The sequence below is a fragment of the Oncorhynchus nerka genome, linkage group LG8, assembly GCF_034236695.1.
Source record: "Oncorhynchus nerka isolate Pitt River linkage group LG8, Oner_Uvic_2.0, whole genome shotgun sequence".
Taxonomy (NCBI): Eukaryota; Metazoa; Chordata; class Actinopteri; order Salmoniformes; family Salmonidae; genus Oncorhynchus; species Oncorhynchus nerka.
In genome coordinates this window covers 26634353-26654979 of record NC_088403.1, presented here as the reverse complement: position 1 = coordinate 26654979, position 20627 = coordinate 26634353, and the positions used below count along the sequence as shown (strand labels likewise).

The 20627-nt window shown below is 41.5% G+C and overlaps 2 protein-coding genes across 19 annotated transcripts in view; both read left to right on the top strand.

The window, feature by feature from the left end:
* The window catches only part of LOC115133037 (myosin binding protein C1), a 37512-nt gene extending 34092 nt beyond the window's left edge, over positions 1-3420 (top strand). For all 17 annotated transcript variants that reach the window (XM_065021587.1, XM_065021584.1, XM_065021586.1 and 14 more), the window contains 3 exons: positions 1331-1517; positions 2257-2295; positions 3331-3420. In XM_065021587.1, coding sequence (XP_064877659.1) covers positions 1331-1517; positions 2257-2273 — 204 coding nt within the window. In that variant the 3' untranslated portion in view covers positions 2274-2295; positions 3331-3420. The remainder of the gene's footprint in view (positions 1-1330; positions 1518-2256; positions 2296-3330) is intronic.
* Positions 3421-4417: 997 nt separating this feature from the next.
* Positions 4418-20333, top strand: LOC115133040 (cholinephosphotransferase 1-like). 2 transcript variants are annotated; one of them, XM_029665872.2, is made up of 8 exons: positions 4418-4519; positions 14144-14291; positions 14552-14693; positions 14850-14934; positions 15494-15625; positions 18141-18299; positions 18591-18716; positions 18933-20333. In XM_029665872.2, the coding sequence occupies exons 1-8, from the start codon at positions 4433-4435 to the stop codon at positions 19047-19049; spliced, it is 996 nt and encodes a 331-aa protein (XP_029521732.1). In that variant the 5' UTR covers positions 4418-4432; the 3' UTR covers positions 19050-20333. The 2 variants fall into 2 exon arrangements, with proteins under 2 accessions (XP_029521732.1, XP_029521731.1); XM_029665871.2 differs by having other exon boundaries at positions 4468-4936.
* Positions 20334-20627: the final 294 nt, after the last annotated feature.

Here is a 20627-nt window from a genome sequence, read left to right as displayed (position 1 = left end):
ACTGTACTTAGACAGTGCCTACACCAACCCTCTGGGAATGTTCTGTCCAGCTAAACTCCTGGACATGGTTGTGGTATCATTGCTGCTGATGTTCAGTCCTGCCTATTAATTAGTGATTGATTCAGACATGGGAAACCAAGTATGTCTTCTCTATTGACTCTGGCCAATCAATGACATGAATTGATGAATTAGGAGCCAACCCCAAAGACTGTGCAGCCTTGAAGCCCTGAGGCTGGGACTTCCAATGCCCTGGCCTAGTGGGTCATCTTAGGCCTTTAGGCAGCCTGTTCCCCATACCCCTTCGGCCTGGTCCCCATACCCCTCCGGCCTGTTCCCCATACCCCTCCGGCCTGTTCCCCATACCCCTCCGGCCTGTTCCCCATACCCCTCCAGTCTGTTCCCCATACCCCTCCAGTCTGTTCCCCATACCCTCCGGCCTGTTCCCCATACCCTCCGGCCTGTTCCCCATACCCTCCAGTCTGTTCCCCATACCCTCCAGCCTGTTCCCCAATCCCCTCCAGTCTGTTCCCCATACCCCTCCAGTCTGTTCCCCATACCCTCCAGCCTGTTCCCCATACCCTCCAGTCTGTTCCCCATACCCCTCCAGCCTGTTCCCCATACCCTCCAGCCTGTTCCCCATACCCTCCAGCCTGTTCCCCATACCCCTCCAGTCTGTTCCCCATACCCCTCCAGTCTGTTCCCCATACCCCTCCAGCCTGTTCCCCATACCCCTCCAGGATGGACCAGGTCCAAATGGTCCAGGCCCCCAGCTGTATACTGAAAGCTTTACACCTGCAGCCTGCTCTTTCTGACCGCCTCTCAATCACGGCAGCCTTTACACCTGACAACTATCCTCTCTCTAACAACACATCTCTAGTCAGCTGCCTGAAGTTTTTTTGTTCAGAGGTTAAAAAACGGATTAAATAAACAGACAGAGGACATTTGTTTAACACATGTGCCTTATTACCATGGGCACTATGTAAATATAAGTGTTTATCTGATTAATGCACTCTTGGTTATAAGATATGACTGTTCATACACTGTTCTGATTAGGTTATCTCTAACTTGAACAGTGTATTGGCCCTCTCACTGAGAAAATAGTACAAATCCACAGACCAGTAAAACATTGCAATGTATTGAATGCTTTTGAAATAATGTACTACAACATATTGAGTTGACAAATGTTTTAATGATACAGTAGCGATGCCTTTTATACTACTTGATAAACATTATGGGGTGTAACTTGCGAAACATCCCTGACTTAATTGAGTATTGATATTTTAGAGGCTTCTCTAGGAAACGGGCTAACCTTCTCTGTTTTTGACTTCAGCCCAAAGTGATTTGGATGAAGAATAAGATAGCCATCATTGACGACCCGCGCTACCGCATGTTTAGCAACCAAGGGGTCTGCACCCTGGAGATCCGGAAACCCAGTCCCTACGACGGGGGCATGTACTCCTGCAAGGCCATTAATGACCTGGGTGATGCACTAGTGGAGTGTAAGCTGGAGGTTAAAGGTCAGTTTTGGCTGGAGGGGTACCTGGTAACCTGCGGTGTATGTTATCCACCTGTGTACAGTGTTAGGTGTCTAGACTCTATTGTGATGTAGATCAGTACATAGTTTGTTTCAGTGACTACACCACCAGGAGCCTGTCTATATCAGCTGTGGTCCTGTAAGTATTCACGGGAACATATATCGTAGATGATATATGCTTATATTGTCATATATAACATCCATCACCCCTGCTACTCCAATGAGGAACAATGTATTACATCATGTGGCTGAACTCAATCAATGCATTTCCTTCTCATTTTAGACAATTTTGAACACGTTCATCCAGTTACAGGTGTTCATACAAGACTTCAGTAATGTCACTTGTGTTCAGCCGAATCCTGTACATCCCACTACCACTGTTGAATTTCCTACCACAACTTCAAAGTCACAACGTCAAATGTAGCATGCTTCACCAATAGAGCATGGTTCAATTCTTCCTAAGCGACATCATACACCAACACCTCATAACTCAAACACACGTCAATACATATTGTTCTAGATGTAGTTCCCTTGTTAGATGAATAATATCTTGTGGCTCCATGTTTTAATGTTTCCCCTCAACAGATGGTGATGTTCCTTCAATTGCGTGTTTAACTCCTCATATAAAATGAGTTCAATAACTGACCAGTATTCCCTGGAGAACACATAACTCCCCCATGTAAACATTTGGATAACCCCTCTTCTCTTCTCTCCCCCCCCAGTCCCCACTCAGGAATAGTGAATGTATGTTCTCATCCAAGGTAAGCTTTCATATGGTTTTGGCATATGAAGCTTATGTCATTCATTTTGCATCTGTCAAATGCCAATAATACAGCTTTTCTCAGCAGTACTAGGTGGTATATTTAAGTTCACACCCACCCGTCTGAAAGAGTACCAAGAGAAGGAATGCAAGAGTTCAGGGCTTGCCTGCTTTATTCCAAATGGATGTGTGATATGTACAGTAACATAATAGATTATTGTGTATGTGGCTCTAGACACTTTATGGGCAGTGTTCATTGGAGCCAGTTACTTTCCAATAACACTCTAGGGATTGCTGTCTAGGGTGGCTGTCTAAAGTCAAGCGTACCCCTAACATTTCAGAAGTCTATTTTAACGGTTGGTGTGACTTGACTGCTTGTATGACCTGTGTTTCCCTGGTAACCGTGTCTGTTCCTTATCTAACATATGCCACACACAAAAGGTGAGTAACCATCAAACTAGTGCAAATGGCCTGATTGTGACATCAGAGTAAATACCAACATCTGCAGAGCATGGCTCTTTATTGAAGATTAAAGGTTGACATTATGTTTACAGTATTTTCCAGAAGTCGTTACTCCAGGATGGTGTCCTGTACATACGTGTTATGATATTTACTGGGGTGATAAGATAAAAAATTCATACATAGATCACTTTCTGCTGATTAATACATAGATGATATATCTATAGTAGGCCTATATTTGACACAATAGGCCTAGGCAGATATATATTTACTCACAGACACAAAAGTGACGTCTTGCACCTTCCCTTTACTGACACTCTATTTTCTCTCCTCTCACTGCTGTCCACTTTGGTATCTCTTCTTTTTTGTACTGTATTGTGTTTCTCTTCTGTTTCTTTGTTGCAGACTCGCCCTCTTTTCGCTGTTTCAGTGTCTGTTTCAATGTTGCACACTGACCCTTCGCTTTTGCCTATTATGATCTTCTCTCTGTTAAAAATGGATAGTCTTCTCTCTCTCTCTTTCACTTTCTCTCTATACCTCCTAACAACAAATTGAGTGTCTCTCCTTTCTCCCCCAGGGGGCTTTACCTTCTCTGAGCTCATGCAGCGTGGAGTGCCTTTACACCTGATCGATAAGTACATGAGCGAGACCAAGGCCGTAGAGCAGCCAGAGAAGTAGTCGGACTGAGCAACCTCTGATACGCCTAGGCTGCCCGGAACCTGTCGTCACACCACTAGTGATCTCTCTCACCAGCAGTCGAGGGAGGGGCTGGGGGGGGAGGGAGGGTTGTACTGGACTTTGGCATGGCATGCTGTGTGCGGGTATGGAGCTAGTTACCAAAGAAGAAGCCAATTCATCACCAGCTTTGTGTCATCTCGTAGTATTCAAAAGGCTCTGTTTAAGCTCAGTTGCATGTTGGCAGTGTTTTGGCTGTAGCTTTTTATTTTAGATGAGTAGTGCGGGAATGTATGGTAGGACGAACTGTAATTTCCACCTATGTGAACATGTTTAGTCTCTGTTGGGATGGGAACTGTATTTGGGGGAGGGGGCGAATGTTGAAATGTATAAACAATATGGCTTGATGTCTGTAATGCAATGTCTTGTGATTAAAGATTTAACTTCCGAAGATACAAATATTAAAACATTTCTGATCAGGTGATTTGCAATGAGAATTTACATTATTTTCATCAGTCCCTTTAAAATGCTTCACATTAAGATTTTCTGATTTCATTTTCTGTTCTTGGAGTATGAAAAGTATAGTTGTCTGACTAATGTTGAGATTTGGGCTTTCAAACAGACCGTTATCCATATTTTTGTTTAAGCTTTACACTGCATGACACATTGTGCTTTCTGTGCTCATACTGTACTTCAGGCTTGATTGTATTCTTCGCCGTCAGGCCATCTGCGCATGTTTTAATCTTCAATTTGTAATGTATGACTCCTGGAATAAAATAAAAACATGTAACATATCATCCTTTATGTGTAAATAAATACTTTCAAAAAAAGGTTTATACAGTACATAATAGGAAAAAAATACTTTAAGATGCTTAAAGAACACGATGTATTCACTTCAGAGCGCACTCGGAAATATTGCAACTACAGAATAAAATGTTACGTTCAATGGAGCCATGAAGCTGTAGAAAACTACTGCAGTTGTAGTTCACTGCTCCTAGCGGTCAATGGACTACATTTCATTTGAAATTCCCGGCCTCAATTCCCTTCCGGAGACTTGCTTCCTGCTGAAACGCAATTCTCGATCACAAACGGTAAATTTATCGACATTCATGGTTCCGCTCTAGAAAAATGACTGTTCACACGTAACTGCCAAATGAACAAGTATTTTCTGGTTGGTCGTGAGAAGATATCAGTGCCTGAAACACACAAGAACGTCAAGAGTATCGCTGGGTGATAGGCTACTTTTCGTAGCGCCGAAGCTGGAAACAATGCCACATTTCATGTGGCCGGAGCCGCTGTCAGCCGCACAACTCAAGCGGCTAGAGGAGCACAAATATAGCGCTTCGGGTCGATCCCTTTTCGAACCTCCTTGTCAGATATATTGGAATTGGCTGGTCCAACAAATTCCAACTTGGGTAGCGCCTAATACTCTGACTATAATTGGACTGGTAATAAATATAGTCACAACTGTAGTGTTGGTGTTTTACTGTCCAACGGCAACAGAGGAGGTAGGTGCTTTGCGACCTTGGGGGGGAGAAACTTTCGAGTAGCCATGTAGCAACACCCCATGACAGCATTGCAACTCTCTGAGATAATGTGTAACATTGTTGCAACTCGAATACATTTACAGCGCTGTTGTTACTTTGCAACCGGAACTTGTTCTCAACTGGCCTACCTGGTTAAATAAAGGTTAGAAAATTAAAACTGCTCAAAGCAACAGCATATTGGGTGGAAAATGTGCACAGTCCACTAATATTTTGTTCCTCGAAAGTTTGTCTAATGGCCTATTATTGTTGTCTTTGTCAAAGTTGCCACCATGTTTGCTCAGCCACTCATAAATCAAGCGAATAGTAATTTAAGGTAACTGGGAGTAAGTGTGGCTGAATGTTTATTCAAGGAAAGGTAAAGTTAATATTACTTTAGTTGTCGCAAGTTTGTTTGGATCATGTTAAGCAAATACAGTTTAAGTCGGAAGTTTACATACACTTAGGTTGTAGTCATTAAAACTCGTTTTTCAACCTCTCCACAAATTTCTTGTTAACCAGCTATGGTTTTGGCCATTCGGTTAGGACATCTACTTTGTAATTTTTCCAACAATTGTTTACAGACAGATTATTTCACTTGTAATTAACTGTATCACAATTCCAGTGGGTCAGAAATTTACATACACTAAATTGACTGTGGCTTGGAAAATTCCAAAAAATTATGTCATGGCTTTAGAAGATTCTGATAGGCTAATTGACATCATTTGAGTTAATTGGAGGTGTACCTGTGGATGTATTTCAAGGCCTACAGTCAAACTCATTTCCTCTTTGCTTGACTTCATGGGAAAATCAAAATGAATCAGCCAAGACCTCAGAATAAAAGGTAGACCACAAGTCTGGTTCATCCTTGGGAGCAATTTCCAAACGCCTGAAGGTACCACGTTCATCTGTACAAACAATAGTACGCAAGTATAAACACCATGGGACCGCTCAGGAAGGAGACGCGTTCTGTCTCCTTGAGATGAACGTACTTTGGTGCGAGAAGTACAAATCTATCCCAGAACAACAGCTAAGGTTCTTGTGAAGATGCTGGAGGAAACAGGTACAAAAGTATCTACATCCACAGTAAAACGAGTCCTATATCGACACAACCTGAAAGGCCGCTCAGCAAGGAATAAGCCACTGCTCCAAAACTGCCATTAAAAAAGCCAGACTACGGTTTGCAACTGCACATGGGGACAAAGATTGTACTTATTGGAGAAATTTCATCTGGTCTGATGAAACAAAAATATAACTGTTTGGCCATAATGACCATTGTTATGTTTGGAGGAAAAAGGGGGAGGCTTGCAAGCCGAAGAACACCATCCCAACCATGAAGCACGGGGATGGCAGCATCATGTAGTGGGGGTGCTTTGCTACAGGAGGGACTGATGCACTTCACAAAGTAGGTGGCATCATGAGGAGGGGGAAATTGTGGATATATTGAAGCAACATCTCAAGACATCAGTCAGGAAGTTAAAGCTTGGTCGCAAATGGGTCTTCCAAATGGACAATGAGCACAAGCATACTTCCAAAGTTGTGGCAAAATGGCTTAAGGACAACAAAGTCAAGGTATTGGAGTGGCCATCACAACACCCTGACCTCAATCCCATAGAACATTTGTGGGTGTAACTGAAAAGCGTGAGCGAGCAAGGAGACCTACAAACCTGACTCAGTTACACCAGCTCTGTCAGGAGGAATGGGCCAAAATTCACCCAACTTATTATGGGAAGCTTGTAGAAGGCTACCTGAAACATCTGACCCAAGTAAAACAATTTTAAAGGCAATGCTACCAAATGCTAATTGAGTGTAAGTAAACTTCTGACCCACTGGGAATGTGATGAAAAAAATAAAAGCTGAAATAAGTCACTCTCTACTATTATTCTGACATTTCACATTCTTAAAATGTGGTGCTCCTAACTGACCTAAGACGGGGCATTTTTACTAGGATTAAATGTTGAATTGTGAAAAACTGAGTTTAAATTTATTTTGCCACGGTGTCTGTAAACTTCAGACTTCAACTGTAGATAACAATAGGCAAACAACTTCAACCATAGTCAGCAAATCATTAACAGGTTGAATACCTAGGTTTTAACCCTGCCACGTGTTCATACTATGACATGTCATCCGCTTAGGTTGATTCCCTGAAGAGAGAGAGAGAGAGGGTGTGTGAACCTACCCCTTTGGCTATTTGGCTTCTTTTCCTTCCTTTGTATAGCTTGCGTTCAGGCACGTGCCTGTCTGGTATTCAGAGATGTTACAATATGTTTATTGGTTCTACACCTTTGTCCACCCATCCCACAGTACAGATTGGAATCTCACCACTGACACAAAGTCCAGATTCCATCAAGCTCCAGGCAGGTTTGTGCAGCAGACAATTCAACAAGCGCATTTTATATGCAGCACAAGCTGTTGTGTCAATGCAGCCATGGACTCACATGTAACCTGTCGCCATCTGCAATCTGTATGTACAGTACAGCTTTGAATAACTAGATAAAAGGGCTACCTGGCCTTGACATAAACTGCAGCATACACTACTGTCACTGACCAACTGAAAATATGTCAAGGATGACCCTGTATGCCTATACTTAATACAGAACTTGCCTGAGAGCCATGTAACTAAGATGACTACCTGCACACAGAAAGGGCTTTTTAGGGCAGGGGTTACTGAAGAGCAGTTTGTTGTTGGTAGAGGAAGGGACTGGAAAATAGCAGGATATCTAGAAAGAGAAAAAACACTACTGTAAAAATAGTTGTGGTGGACAAACCAATGGGACAAGCACACAGTTAGGCCAATACAGTAGTGTTGTGTTGAGAGTGCACAGTTGGGCACGTACTGTGCAGAGAGAACACAGTTGTGCAGAGAGAAGAGTTAGGCCAGTACAGTACATTGCAACCGGTGGGCCTGGGCCCAACTACTGGAAAGCCAGGCCCATCGAATCAGATTGGGGAACAAAAAAATTAAATAATTATGCCCTCTACATGTCAGTGTTCCAAACGGGACATTATTTGTCTTTTTACCTAAACATGCAAACACCATCAGATAGAATTCATAGCAAGCAGTGCACTGGAATGGCATTTAGATTAAGTGGAATGACATTCTCTCATGGGATGGGTGGTCAAAAATCACTAACTGAAAGCCACACCCCAATAAGCCATGAATATGACTGCATTAAGGCCTATGTCACTGTGCTTATATGGCTATACAGTGCATTTGGAAAGTATTCAGACCCCTTGACTTTTCCACACTTTCTCAAATGTATTAACACTTTTTCTCATCAATCTACACACAATAACCCATAATGACAAAGCAAAAACAGATTTTTAGAAATGCTTGCACATTTCTATAAAAAACTAAAAACAGAATATTGAGATATTTCTTCAACTTGATTGGACTTGATTCTTCAACTTGATTGGACACCTGTGGTAAATTCAATTGATTGGACATGATTTGGAAAGGCACACACCTGTCTATGTAAGTGCATGTCAGAGCAAAAACCAAGCCATGAGGTCGAAGGAATTGTCCGTAGAGCTCCGCGACAGGATTGTGTCTAGGCACAGATCTGGGGAAGGGTACCAAAACATTTCTGCAGCATTGAAGGTCCCCTAGAACACAGTGGCCTCCATCATTCTTAAATGGAAGAAGTTTGGAACCACCAAGACTCTTCCTATAGCTCCAGAGTTCCTCCGTGGAGATGGGAGAACCTTCCAGAAGGACATCCATCTCTGCAGCACTCCACCAATCAGGCTTTTATGGTAGAGTGGCCAGACGGAAGCCACTTCCTCAGTAGAAGGCACATGATAGCACGCTTGGAGTTTGTCAAAAGGCACCAATAGGACACTCAGTCCATGAGAAACAAGATTCTCTGGTCTGATGAAACCAAGATTGAACTCTGGCCTGAATGCCAAGCATCACGTCTGGAGGAAACCCTGGCACCATCCCTACAGTGAATCATGCATGGTGGCAGCATCATGCTGTGGGGATTAATTTTTTTTAGCGGCAGGGACTGGAAGACTGGTTAGGATCGAGGCAAAGATGAGCGGAGCAAAGTACAGAGAAATCCTTTATGAAAACCTGCTCCGGACCGGACCGGATCGTCGACCCTAAGCACACAGCCAAGACAACGCAGGAGTGGCTTCGGGACAAGTCTCAATGTCCTTGAGTGGCCCAGCCAGAGCCCGAACTTTACCCGATCTAACATCTCTGGAGAGACCTGAAAATAGCTGTGCAGCAACACTCCCCATCCAACCTGAGAGCTTGAGAGGATCTTCAGAGAAGAATGGGAGAAACTCCCCAACTACACCATGCCACTGCCACCTTTATTTGTTCATTTAGCAAACAACACCGCTCATAGTCCAGTGCCTTTTATCACAGTCAACACACCTATATTTTATCTTTAATTAACTTAACAAATACTACATTCTCTGAGTCTCATGGCAAAATGTGTAGAATAACATGGAGCTTCAAAACAGCACATTTTCCTCTTCCCCATGGAAAAATGTGTAGAATTGCAGGAAATGTGCCTTAAAACAGCAGTTTTCTCTTTGCCCCATGGTAACATTTTATATAATTTTATTTTGATTTATTTAGGAAAACGGCTGTCTTTATTTATAGAAGAACAATTGTCCCACCCAAATTTCTTGGGGCTCACCCACCAACAAATTTCTGGACTACTCGTACATTGTTGTATGGAGAGATGATAAACACTGATTGTTGGCTCAACCCTAATGTCCAGATAGCTGGTAATACTTCAAGTCCCAGTGTTAGGAACTTACCCAGTCATCTACTTTCCTTTACCATACCTTCACTTTTTTTTCTTTCACACTCACGTGTGTGTGGTGGGGGTTGGGAGGGTCATTCAAATGAATGTCATTGAAATATTTATTTATTGCGTTATCAGGGAAGATGTGTGCAAAGAGAGCATCGCTGTCTTGAATGAGTACAACTTGTCCTGATACTTCCAGGCGAAGCATGCAGAGAAATATAGGAATGTCTTCTGAGCAGAGGGCAAGTGCATTGAAACAGTTGCTTTCTCTTTTCACAAAACTGCATTCAGCAAACGACGGAATTGAGAGCTAGCTACTGTCCCACAAGATTGCTAAACATAGCAAGCCATTCGATGAGGGCAAATTTATTGAAGAATGTTAATTGACTCTGCAGCAATACTTTGCCCCGACAAGAAAGATGTGTTTTGAAAATGTTTCCCTGTCAAGACGAACAGTGACACGGCTAGGGTTGCACATTTTGGGGAATATTCAGAGATGGAAACCTTCTGTGGGAATATATGGGGATTTAATATTAATACCATTTTAAATATAGCTGTTTTTTGCATTGGATATATTGACCATATCATATGGAGACAAACATAAACCTTTTACCTTATCATAAGTAGACAATTGCAAATTATTAAATCCTTCCCAGAAAAAAAACGATTTAGTTACGAATTGAACTTTAATTAAATGAGTTGACTCTTCACATGTGATGATTTCATTGAACAACAAAAGAAAGGGATATTGAATGATCCCCAATGATCCATTGCATCTCCCAAAAACATTTTCAACATACATCTGTAAAATGATAGTTTAGAAACTAAAACTTTGGTTGTCTTCCTCTCAGGCTTCCATGTCTTCTCCCTGGACCTCCTCAACGTCCACCTCTTGAACATCAGACTCTGAGGCCTCATCCTCACTGTCACTTTCCAACCTTGTTGAAGTTGTCAGGCTCAAAAAGCCTCAAATTTGCCCGGAAGGCCACCAATCTTTCAACCCTTGTATTGGTCAGCTTGTTGCGTGCTTTAGTGTGTGTGTCTGTGTTTCCAAACAAGGACCAGTATCGCTCTGAGGCGGCTGATGTTGGTGGGATTTGGAGGATGATGGAGGCAACAGGGGAAGGAGCCTCAGATCCACAAAGTCCCTTCCACCAGGTGGCTGATGAGATATGTTGTCACGACTGCCATATTGCATCTCCATCCCAAAGCCCTTGCTCGGAAGTGTACTTCACCAGACTGCCAAGAACCTTGCCCTCATCCAGGCCAAGGTGGCAAGACACGGTAGTGATGACACCCTAGGCCTTGTTGATCTCTGCACCAGACAGGATACTCTTGCCAGCATAATTGGGGTCCAACATGTACGCTGTGGCTTGTATGGGCTTCAGGCAGAAATCTTCAAGCTTTTCAATGTATTTCAGAACTACAGTTTCCTCGGCTTGGAGCAACAGTGAAGTGGGCAGGCCAGTACGGATTTAATCTCTTACATCTGCAAGCAGAGTCTGAACATCAGACAGGATGGCATTGTCTCCCTCAATCTGGACAATGGCTACTGCTATAGATTTCAGGCTGCTTACCACTCTCTCCCAAAATACATCCTCCAGGAGGATCCTCGATGGGGCTGGCCATTTCTTGGAGAGACTCCTTCCCCTCCAGGAGACTGTCAAACATGATGACATCACCCCAAAGGGTGTTGCTGGGCAGCTCTTGTTCTTCCCACTTTGCTTGGTGAAGTAGATTGCTGCTATAACTTGATGACCTTTCACATACCTAACCATTTCTTTGGCTCTCTCGTAGAGTGTATCCATTGTTCTCAGTGCCATGGTGTCCCTGAGGAGAAGATTCAATGCATCAGCAGCACAGCCAATGGGTGTGACGTGAGGGTAGGACTCCTCCACTTTAGACCAAGTAGCCTTCATGTTCGCAGCATTGTCTGTCACCAGTGCAAATACCTTCTGTGGTCGAAGGTCATTGATGACTGTCTACAGCTCATCTGCAAGGTGGAGATTGGTGTCTGTTGTCCCTTGTGTCTGTGCACTTGTAGAATACTGGTTGAGGGATGGAGATTGTGCAGTTAATTATTCCTTGTCCACAAACATTTAACCACTGATTGCAATAGTCTGCTTTCTCTGATTTGCTTGACCTTCACTTGAACTCTGTTGAACTCTGCATCCAGCAAATGAATAGATAAAGCATGTCTGGTTGGGGGGTCTATGCTGGGGGAAGAACATTCAGAAATCTCTTCCAATACACATTGCCTGTGAGCATCAGAGGTGAACCAGTTGCATACACAGCTCGAGCAAGACATTCATCAGTATTTCTCTGACTACGTTCCTCTATTGAATCATAAATACTTCTGATTCCAGGAGGCCCATGAGCTGTTGCTATCGATAAGGTGTCTGATTAATCATTTTCACCTCGAATAGAAGTAGAGGGACTTTTGTCAGAGGTTGCTTGTTGTGAGCGCTGAGGGAACTTTATGCACTTGGCCAGATGATTCTGCATCTTTGTTGCATTCTTCACATATGATTTGGCACAGTATTTGCAAATGTACACAGCTTTTCCTTCTACATTAGCTGCAGTGAAATGTCTCCACACATCAGATAGTGCCTGTGGCATTTTCCTGTAAAGATTAGAAAAAAATTAGAAACAACAAATACAATTCCATGTACAGATAAATAATAAAGCTGTTAGATTAAACAACTCCTTTGTAAGATAAATGTTTTAAAATGAAACATGTATGGAAACAGGTGAATTAACACTCCTCAGCAGGCTCAAGCAAGCTAAAACCCACGGTAGCAAAAACTAACTAGCAAAAATTGTTAACCAGTTAGAAATGATTTAAACACACTCTGCTGTACGTTACTATTTAACAGTTAACAAAATATCATGTATGTCATATACAATATATTCACCCCACCCAGTGTTGTAATCAAAAGCATGTAGTCCTTGGCTCAGACAGTGTAGTAGTGTGGGCTCAATAGCATCTCATTAGTGTGCAAGATCTTGATAATCAGCTGTACATGTGATGGAAGAATACACTGTGCATGCGGAGATTTGCAATTCCATTGAATTGGGGATAGTTTAACCAAAATATGCCACAATACCTACAATTGGCTTGTGTATCCCACAAAAAAGGTTCACTGTTTTAAGCAAAGTTCCCCAAATTCCAGGGCCTAACTTCCATGGAAAATTCCGTAAATTTACCAGAAAGTTTCCGACCCTTTGCAACCCTAAACACAGCGTGTTGAGGACATTGCAGAGAATATGGAAACAGCAGTTGAAAAACAAGGTAAAGGATTTCACCTATTTCTCCTTGGAACTGGATGAGAGCAGTACGTGACACGGCGCAGTTGTTGATATTGTTATGAGGCGTAACTCCAGACTTTGAAATTACAGTCAATGAAGAGCAAAACCACAGGGAAATATTTATTGGAGGTTAATAAGTGTGGCAAAGCTGGGACTGAGTTTTGAAACATTATCCAGTGTGACCACTGATGGATGCCCAAACTTGACAGGAAGTTCTGAGGATTTCAAAGTGTTGGAAAATGACATGCTGTTGGTTTTCTCTCTTTTCACCTTCAATGTGGATAACACTCCTACTGACCTGCAACTTGAGCTTGTAGACCTTCAGTCTGATGCAGTGATTGGAGAACTATTCAAAACAATGTCACTGACGAGGTTCTCGCATCTTTCGATGAACAACACTTTCCAAACATTAGGAGTCATGTTCAGAAGATGTTTGTACTGTTAGGTTGACCCAATATATGTGAATTATTATTAATAATGAAAATATCTACCAAAAGGAGAACATGGATGTGGTTTATTTCTGTGCATGTTAAAAAAGTAAAATAAGTAGCATATCTGGACATGATTTACAGTAGATACATATACTGTCAACATAGTCACTCCCATGATGTACAATCCTGTAATATGCCTCTGGACGGCGATGCCAAAAATATATTCTAATGTGGCCCTCTGTGGAAAATAATTGCCCAGGCCTGCATTACACTGTTTTGCCTTTCAAATCATTTTCTACAAAACAGCTGTAGTAAGCATAGATTTTAGACAACGTATTATAAGATGTCTGTTAGAGAACAAACCCGTGTTGAGGTAAATAGTCAAACATCTCAACTTGTCAAACAAAAGCAACTCTGTTTTGCAAGAAGTGAATCAATATAAGACAAACCACTTTCCACAATGTGTGTCATGGCTTTCTTCAATCTTCACTGATTTGGTAATACACCCTGCATCTCATGTAAACAAGTCTGTTTGTTTACACAGAAGACAAAGACGGAGACCATTCCCTTCAACGGGGGATGGTGGAGGAAAAGTTTGTCCTAGTTGAAAATAGAAACCAGGTCATTCCATCCCCTTGTTTTAATCTAATTTATCTCCCTCCTTTCTCCTCCCTTCCTCTTTCCAGGCTCCAGCATGGGTCTTCATTCTGAGTGCGTTGGGCCTGTTCATCTATCAGTCGCTGGATGCCATCGATGGGAAGCAGGCCCGGAGGACAAACAGCAGCTCTGCGCTGGGGGAGCTTTTTGACCACGGCTGTGATGCTGTCTCCACAGGTGCGGCCCCCCCAAAAAAATGTGCCTGTTAATTTGTGGTGCTTTACAGTACCTGACCAAGTGTGTATTTCAAGCAGTGGGGCTTCCCTGTACTTTTGTCTAGAGTCTGGACTAGACTGCATTTAATGTTTAGAGTCATAGCAACCAGTGTGTCATATTGACTGACAACATACATTGTTCTATGCCTCAGAAATATGACACATTGTTACTCATTAGTTCTCATCTCGTCTCTCTCTCTCTGTTTGTCTCTCTGTCTGCAGTGTTTGTTTCTGTGGGAACATGTATATCCTGTGGGGTAGGAAGCTACCCTGATTGGATGTTCTTCTGTGGCTTTGTGGGGATGTTCATGTTCTTCTGTGCACACTGGCAAACCTATGTTTCTGGAACGCTGCGCTTTGGCCTGTAAGTAGGAATGATGCTCAATTATATTATTTGGTTACCTGTTGCTGTGCAGATAACTGTTTGTTTTTGACGCAGTACTTAAGTCTAGTCCATCATGCTTCATAAAATATACAGTCTGGTTCTGACCTATGAGTTCTATAAATTCTATCCACCCAGGGTTGATGTGACAGAGGTCCAGATTGCCATCGTTGTCATGTATGTGATGTCAGCTTTTGGTGGAGTGGCCCTTTGGGACTACAGGGTATGGCTTCAATACATTTATCCATCCATGCACACAAACCTAACACACACTCCCATACCCACTCATACACTCTCTCTCTTTCATTTTCTGTCAACTAAGCTATAGGATTTGGAGACTTGGACGTTTTACACCAACATTTGCCACTATGTGACGACACATATTTTACACCAACACTTGGCACCATAAGACAACACAACCAATCCTTAACATGTACTGTATAACCAATCAACCAACCAACCCCACAACAACAATCTACTAGTGATTAAATAGTCCTTTTGTTTCACTTTCACTCTGTGCAGCCTGTGGAGGCTTAACGACTAAACGCCACAATCAGAAGTGAGAAGGTAATTATGGGTAGCTAATCCACCGTGGCAGAGACATGATCAGGCTAGAAAAAAGCTGATGTCACCACGCAATATTATTGGCTTCTCCTCCCATCATGGCCTCAGCAGCATGCCCCGCCCACCCACAGCTTATTGGTGTAAACAACGCTAGCTGTTGTGACAGAAGTTGATTAGTTCTGTTAACTGAAACTCTTGGTTGTTTTACCCTTTTGCAGTTACCTGTCCTTGGGGTGAAGCTGTATGCCTTCCCCATCTTGGGCATCATAGGTGGAGCCGTGTACTCCTGCTATAACTACTTCCATGTCATCCTCAACGGGGGCGTCGGCAAGAACGGCTCCACTGTGGCTGTAAGTATTATTATGTAATTACGTTTTTGGGTTGATTAGTGTTTTTTTTATTACACTTAATCCTAAACAGCTGGCGTGGTAGTAAGATGTTGCATATACAGTGTCTTCAGAAAGTATTCATACCCCTTGACTTATTCCACATTTTGTGTTACAATTAATTCCAAAAAATGTTTTCAAATTTTTGCTAATGTGTTGAAAATGAAATGCAGAAATATCTCATTTACATAAGTATTCAAGCCCCTGAGTCATTACTTTGTCAACATTTGCCCATTTTATGATTTTTTTAAAATTCTCCAAGCTCTACCAAATTGGTTGTTTATCATTGCTAGACAACCATTTTCAGGGCTTGCTATAGATTTTCATATAGATATAAGTCAAAACTGTAACTCGGCCACTCAGGAACATTCACGGTCTTCTCGGTAAGCACCTCCAGTGTAGCGGTCGACTGATTATGATTTTTCCACGCCGATACCGATTATTGGAGGACCAAAAAAAAGCTGATACCAATTATTGGAGTACCAAAAAAGCCGATGGCGATTAATCTGCCAATTTTTGAAAATGTTTTTATTATTATAATTTTTATTTTATTTATTTATTTATTTGTAATAATGACAATTACAACAATACTGAATGAACACTTTTTTTTATTTGAACTTAACATAATACAGAAATAAAATCTATTTAGTCTCAAATAAATAATGAAACATGCTCAATTTGGTTTAAATAATGCAAAAACACAGTGTTGGAGAAGAAAGTCAAATTGCAATATGTGCCATGTAAAAAAATATATATATATACCTTTGACTATTGGATGTTCTAATAGGCACTTTTTAGTATTGCCAGCCTAATCTCAGGAGTTGATAGGTTTGAAGTCATTAACAGCGCTGTGAATCAAGCATTGCTAAGAGCTGCTGGCAAATGCAGTAAAGCTTGAATGAATGCTTACGAGCCTGCTGCTGCTTACCACCGCTCAGTCAGACTGCTCTATCAAATCATAGACTTAATTATAATATAATAAACACAGAAAAACGAGCCTTAGGTCATTAATATGGTCAAATCCGGAAACTATAATTTCGAAAACAAAACGTTTATTCTTTCAGTGAAATAAGGAACCATTCCGTATTTTATCAAACGGGTGGCAACCCTAAGTCTAAATATTGTTGTTACGTTGCACAACCTTCAATGTTATGTCATCATTATGTAAACTTCTGGCAAATTAGTTCTCAACGAGCCAGGTGGCCCAAACTGTTGCATATACTCTAAATCTGCGTGCAATGAACGCAAGAGAAGTGACACAATTTCACCTGGTTAATATTGCCTGCTAACATGAATTTATTTTACCTAAATATGCAGGTTTAAAAATATATATACTTCTGTGTATTGATTTTAAGAAAGGCATTGATGTTTATGGTTGGGTACATTCGTGCAACGGTTGTGCTTTTGTTAAATCATCACCCGTTTGGCGAAGTAGGCTGTGATTCGATGATAAACTAACAGGCACTGCATTGATTATATGCAATGCATGACAAGCTATTTAACCTAGTAATATCATCAACGATGTGTAGTTAACTAGCGATTATGTGAAGATTGATTTATTGTTTTTTATAAGATAAGTTTAATGCTAACTTTCAACTTACCTTGGTTCCTTGCTGCACGCGCGTAACAGGTGGTCAGCCTGCCACACAGTTTCCTCTTGGAATACAATGTAATCGGCGTCCAAAAATGACCGATTGTTGTGAATAATCGGTCGACCTCTACTCCAGTTTATTATGTTATTCTGAAATGGACTCCATTTTCTCCATATCATGTTTCTTTAGACATGTCTAAAATAAATAATGGAATTATTGTGAAGGTGTAGGCTGTATTACATGGATTTATTAGACTATTTCAAATGTAGATGTTCCAAAGGTGGCTTATGTGGAAGCCAGGAGATACTAAATGTGTTTGTTAATTAACAGTCAACTGCAGGTCTCACGGTAATTATTTGCTTGACAATCACCGGCTGACGAAATTTCGTAGTGACTAAATGTAGAAAAACTCAAAATGGGTGTCATGTTTTCTGAGTGCTTTCAAGTTATGTACCCAGTAGGTCCCTCGGGTCCTCTGGCACTTGGCTTTGAACTATCCCAAAGCCTAGGATCAAGAGGCATGGAGAGGCAGCCTTTAGTTATATGCCCCCAGCCTCTGGAATAGCCTGTCTGAGGGGGGGCTGAAACTGTGGACATATTTAAGAGGTCTGAAACCATCTTTTTAGCTTTGCTTTTTCTTAGGGTGATTTTTAGTTGTTCAGTTTGTTGTGTAGTAAATATTTCAGCTTTTATTTTCATTGTTTGTTTGTTCTGTTTTTTTTTTACTGTAATTTACATTACGTTGCATTCCATGTCTGAAATGTGCTGTATAAATAAAGTTTGATTTCATTTGAAGGCACTGTACATTTTAGGACAATCAACTATTTTTTGGGGCTTCTATTCTAGGTTAACAATTATTATTTATTATTTTGCTGTGTGTCCCTTAGGACACCAGTGTGCTGGCACCAGGTATGCACATCGGCCTCATCCTCACACTGGCCTTCATCATCTTCAAGAAGTCATCCAACAAGCTTTTTGAACTGCACCCCTGTCTCTACATCCTAACTTTCGGCATGGTCATTGCCAAGATCGCCAATAAGCTAGTTGTGAGAGCTCCATTTAATATAATAGTCTTCACTTTCTTACTTTGCTGTCATCTCTCAAATCTATTAATATCTCTAGTCTACCGACTCTACTGCCTGAAGGGAAATTCATTAAAAAAATATATTTGTCTGGAGTGTCTTATCAAGCAAGCAATGAATACTTTTCCCCTCTCATAAATGAGACCTCCATATGTAACAGCGAAAGCCTTACCAGTGTTTACCTTAGCTCATTCATTAGCTCTGCTCCTCCTCCAATATCTGTATGTTCCTTGTGTTCCTCTGTCCTTGTGTCAGGTGGCCCACATGACCAAGAGTGAGCTTTATCTCCCAGACACGGCTTTCATCGGGCCTGGCCTCCTTTTCCTCAACCAGTACTTCAACAGCTTCATCGACGAGCACATAGTCCTCTGGATCGCAATGGTGAGTTCTCACCCCAGATTTGTCTTTACAATTCTGTAGTTCTGTCATCAAAACAATGTTTTAGTTCAGGTCTGGTGTCATTTTCAACCCATTTCAGTTGTCTTCCATATAGATAGGACCAGGAGTTTCCCCTAACCACATAAACTGACTGGGAACAACTCTAGCCCCTATGTGCATCAAGTACATTTCCCATGCCAGTCCTTATTTCCTCCCCAGGTCCTGTCGTTGATTGACTTGACGCGCTACTGCACAGGCGTGTGCATCCAGATCGCCTCTCACCTGCGTATTCACGTGTTCAGCATTACGGCGCAAGCTGCCCCCAAACACGACTGACGTTTTGCCCGGAGGAAGAGGACAGGGGAGGCAGAGGACGCCACCCCGCTCTTGAAAGCAGACGATGATGAAGAGGTCCCCTCCACCCCAAACCTCAGCAGCCTTGACACAGTGACCACCTCTGACTAAAGGTTGTCTGTAATAACAGGAATGACACAACCACCCGAGTAGAGCCATTGTCAAGGGTAACACACTGGTCTGTATCTCACTGGATGAGTGCAGAGTAGCTGGCATGGAAATAAGTTGGTTGGTTTTTCTTTGTCTCCATTTTGGAAGTAATCACTACCTGAGGTAATCTGAGACTCAGATTTGGTAAATGTCATCAGACAGGTTTTAACATCCAAAGCGCACCATTTGCCATTATTTCCAGCTCGTTCAAATCATACACTATGGGTAAAAGCTACAATACATTTTTTGGCAAAGATCAAATAATGTTTCTCAGTGATCAGATGGTTGCTTTGTATTTTTCCCCCTTGAATTTGTTTTCTCAATTGATACATATTCCTAACTAATTGACCTATATTCAATGCTGTAAAGTTAGAGGCTACAGTACTAGACTCATGTCTTCACAGCCTCTTGTTAAAAACAATGTGATAACTCAACATGTTTGATCATTGCCCAAATTGATATTGTTGCTCTTGAAATCATTCATTAGTCATGTTTATTTATTTAATGAATGAATGAGACCCAATCTGACATGAAATTAACTTAATCAGGGCTAGGAAATACAAAATAAATCAACCTTTCAACCTCATAACTTCTAAAAATGAAGTTTGAAGTAGAATGAGACATTCCTAATGAGGTATGGTAAGCTAATTGTCAAGGACTGCAGGTGAAGGGGCAAGGGTCTGGGTTAACGCTGAAAACAGTGACATTTCTTCTACAAGGGCTTCCATCTGACTGTGAATCCCCCTCCAGTGTATCCAACCTCAACTCTACTCCAGCTGAAGTCCTTGTAGTCACGTTGGTGATGCGTTAACACAAGTCCTGTCTGCTTTCAACGTTCTTCTCCCTAAAGGGCTAATTCTTTGAATCTTTTTGTTTCATTTTAAAAATGTTTGAATATTTGAAGCATTTTAAGAACGAGTTCTAAAATGTGTCTTTTCTGCATCATTATGAAACCAGTATTTATGGTTGAAGTATCAGACAATATGTAACACTGATGTTTTACTGGAATTCATTTTACTATAATTCTGTACTGGAAGCCATCTTTTTTCATCACACATTTAGAATATGTATAGGTGAATGAATGCATTTTGGTACATTAAACTCAATGATTTGTGATTGTTGAATGGTATGTTTTGGGGCATAGTTGAAAGGTCATTGCTCAACAACTTTAGGATAGACAGACAAAGGGATGCAACGGTGTGGATGTTTCACCCCTGTGGTCATGTTTATGTAACAAAGAAAACCAAGAACCCCTACTCTAGGAATATGGCCCTAAAAAGGACCTTTTGATAGGTCGAATTCCAATGAGAGCCTTCAGATTGTGACATTTCAATGACTTTGTCTGGAAATGATAGCCACCTGTTCTTGTTCAATCAGGGTTTGAACTCTAGATGAACTTTGAAACTATGC

Bases quoted from the DNA above. Each gene is read 5' to 3' on its own strand.
- LOC115133040 (XM_029665871.2), top strand. From the start codon at position 4,697: ATGCCACATTTCATGTGGCCGGAGCCGCTGTCAGCCGCACAACTCAAG. The intron at 4,937-14,143 runs GTAGGTGCTTTG...TCCTCTTTCCAG, and splicing joins GTCCAACGGCAACAGAGGAG to GCTCCAGCATGGGTCTTCAT. The intron at 18,717-18,932 runs GTGAGTTCTCAC...TTTCCTCCCCAG, and splicing joins TAGTCCTCTGGATCGCAATG to GTCCTGTCGTTGATTGACTT.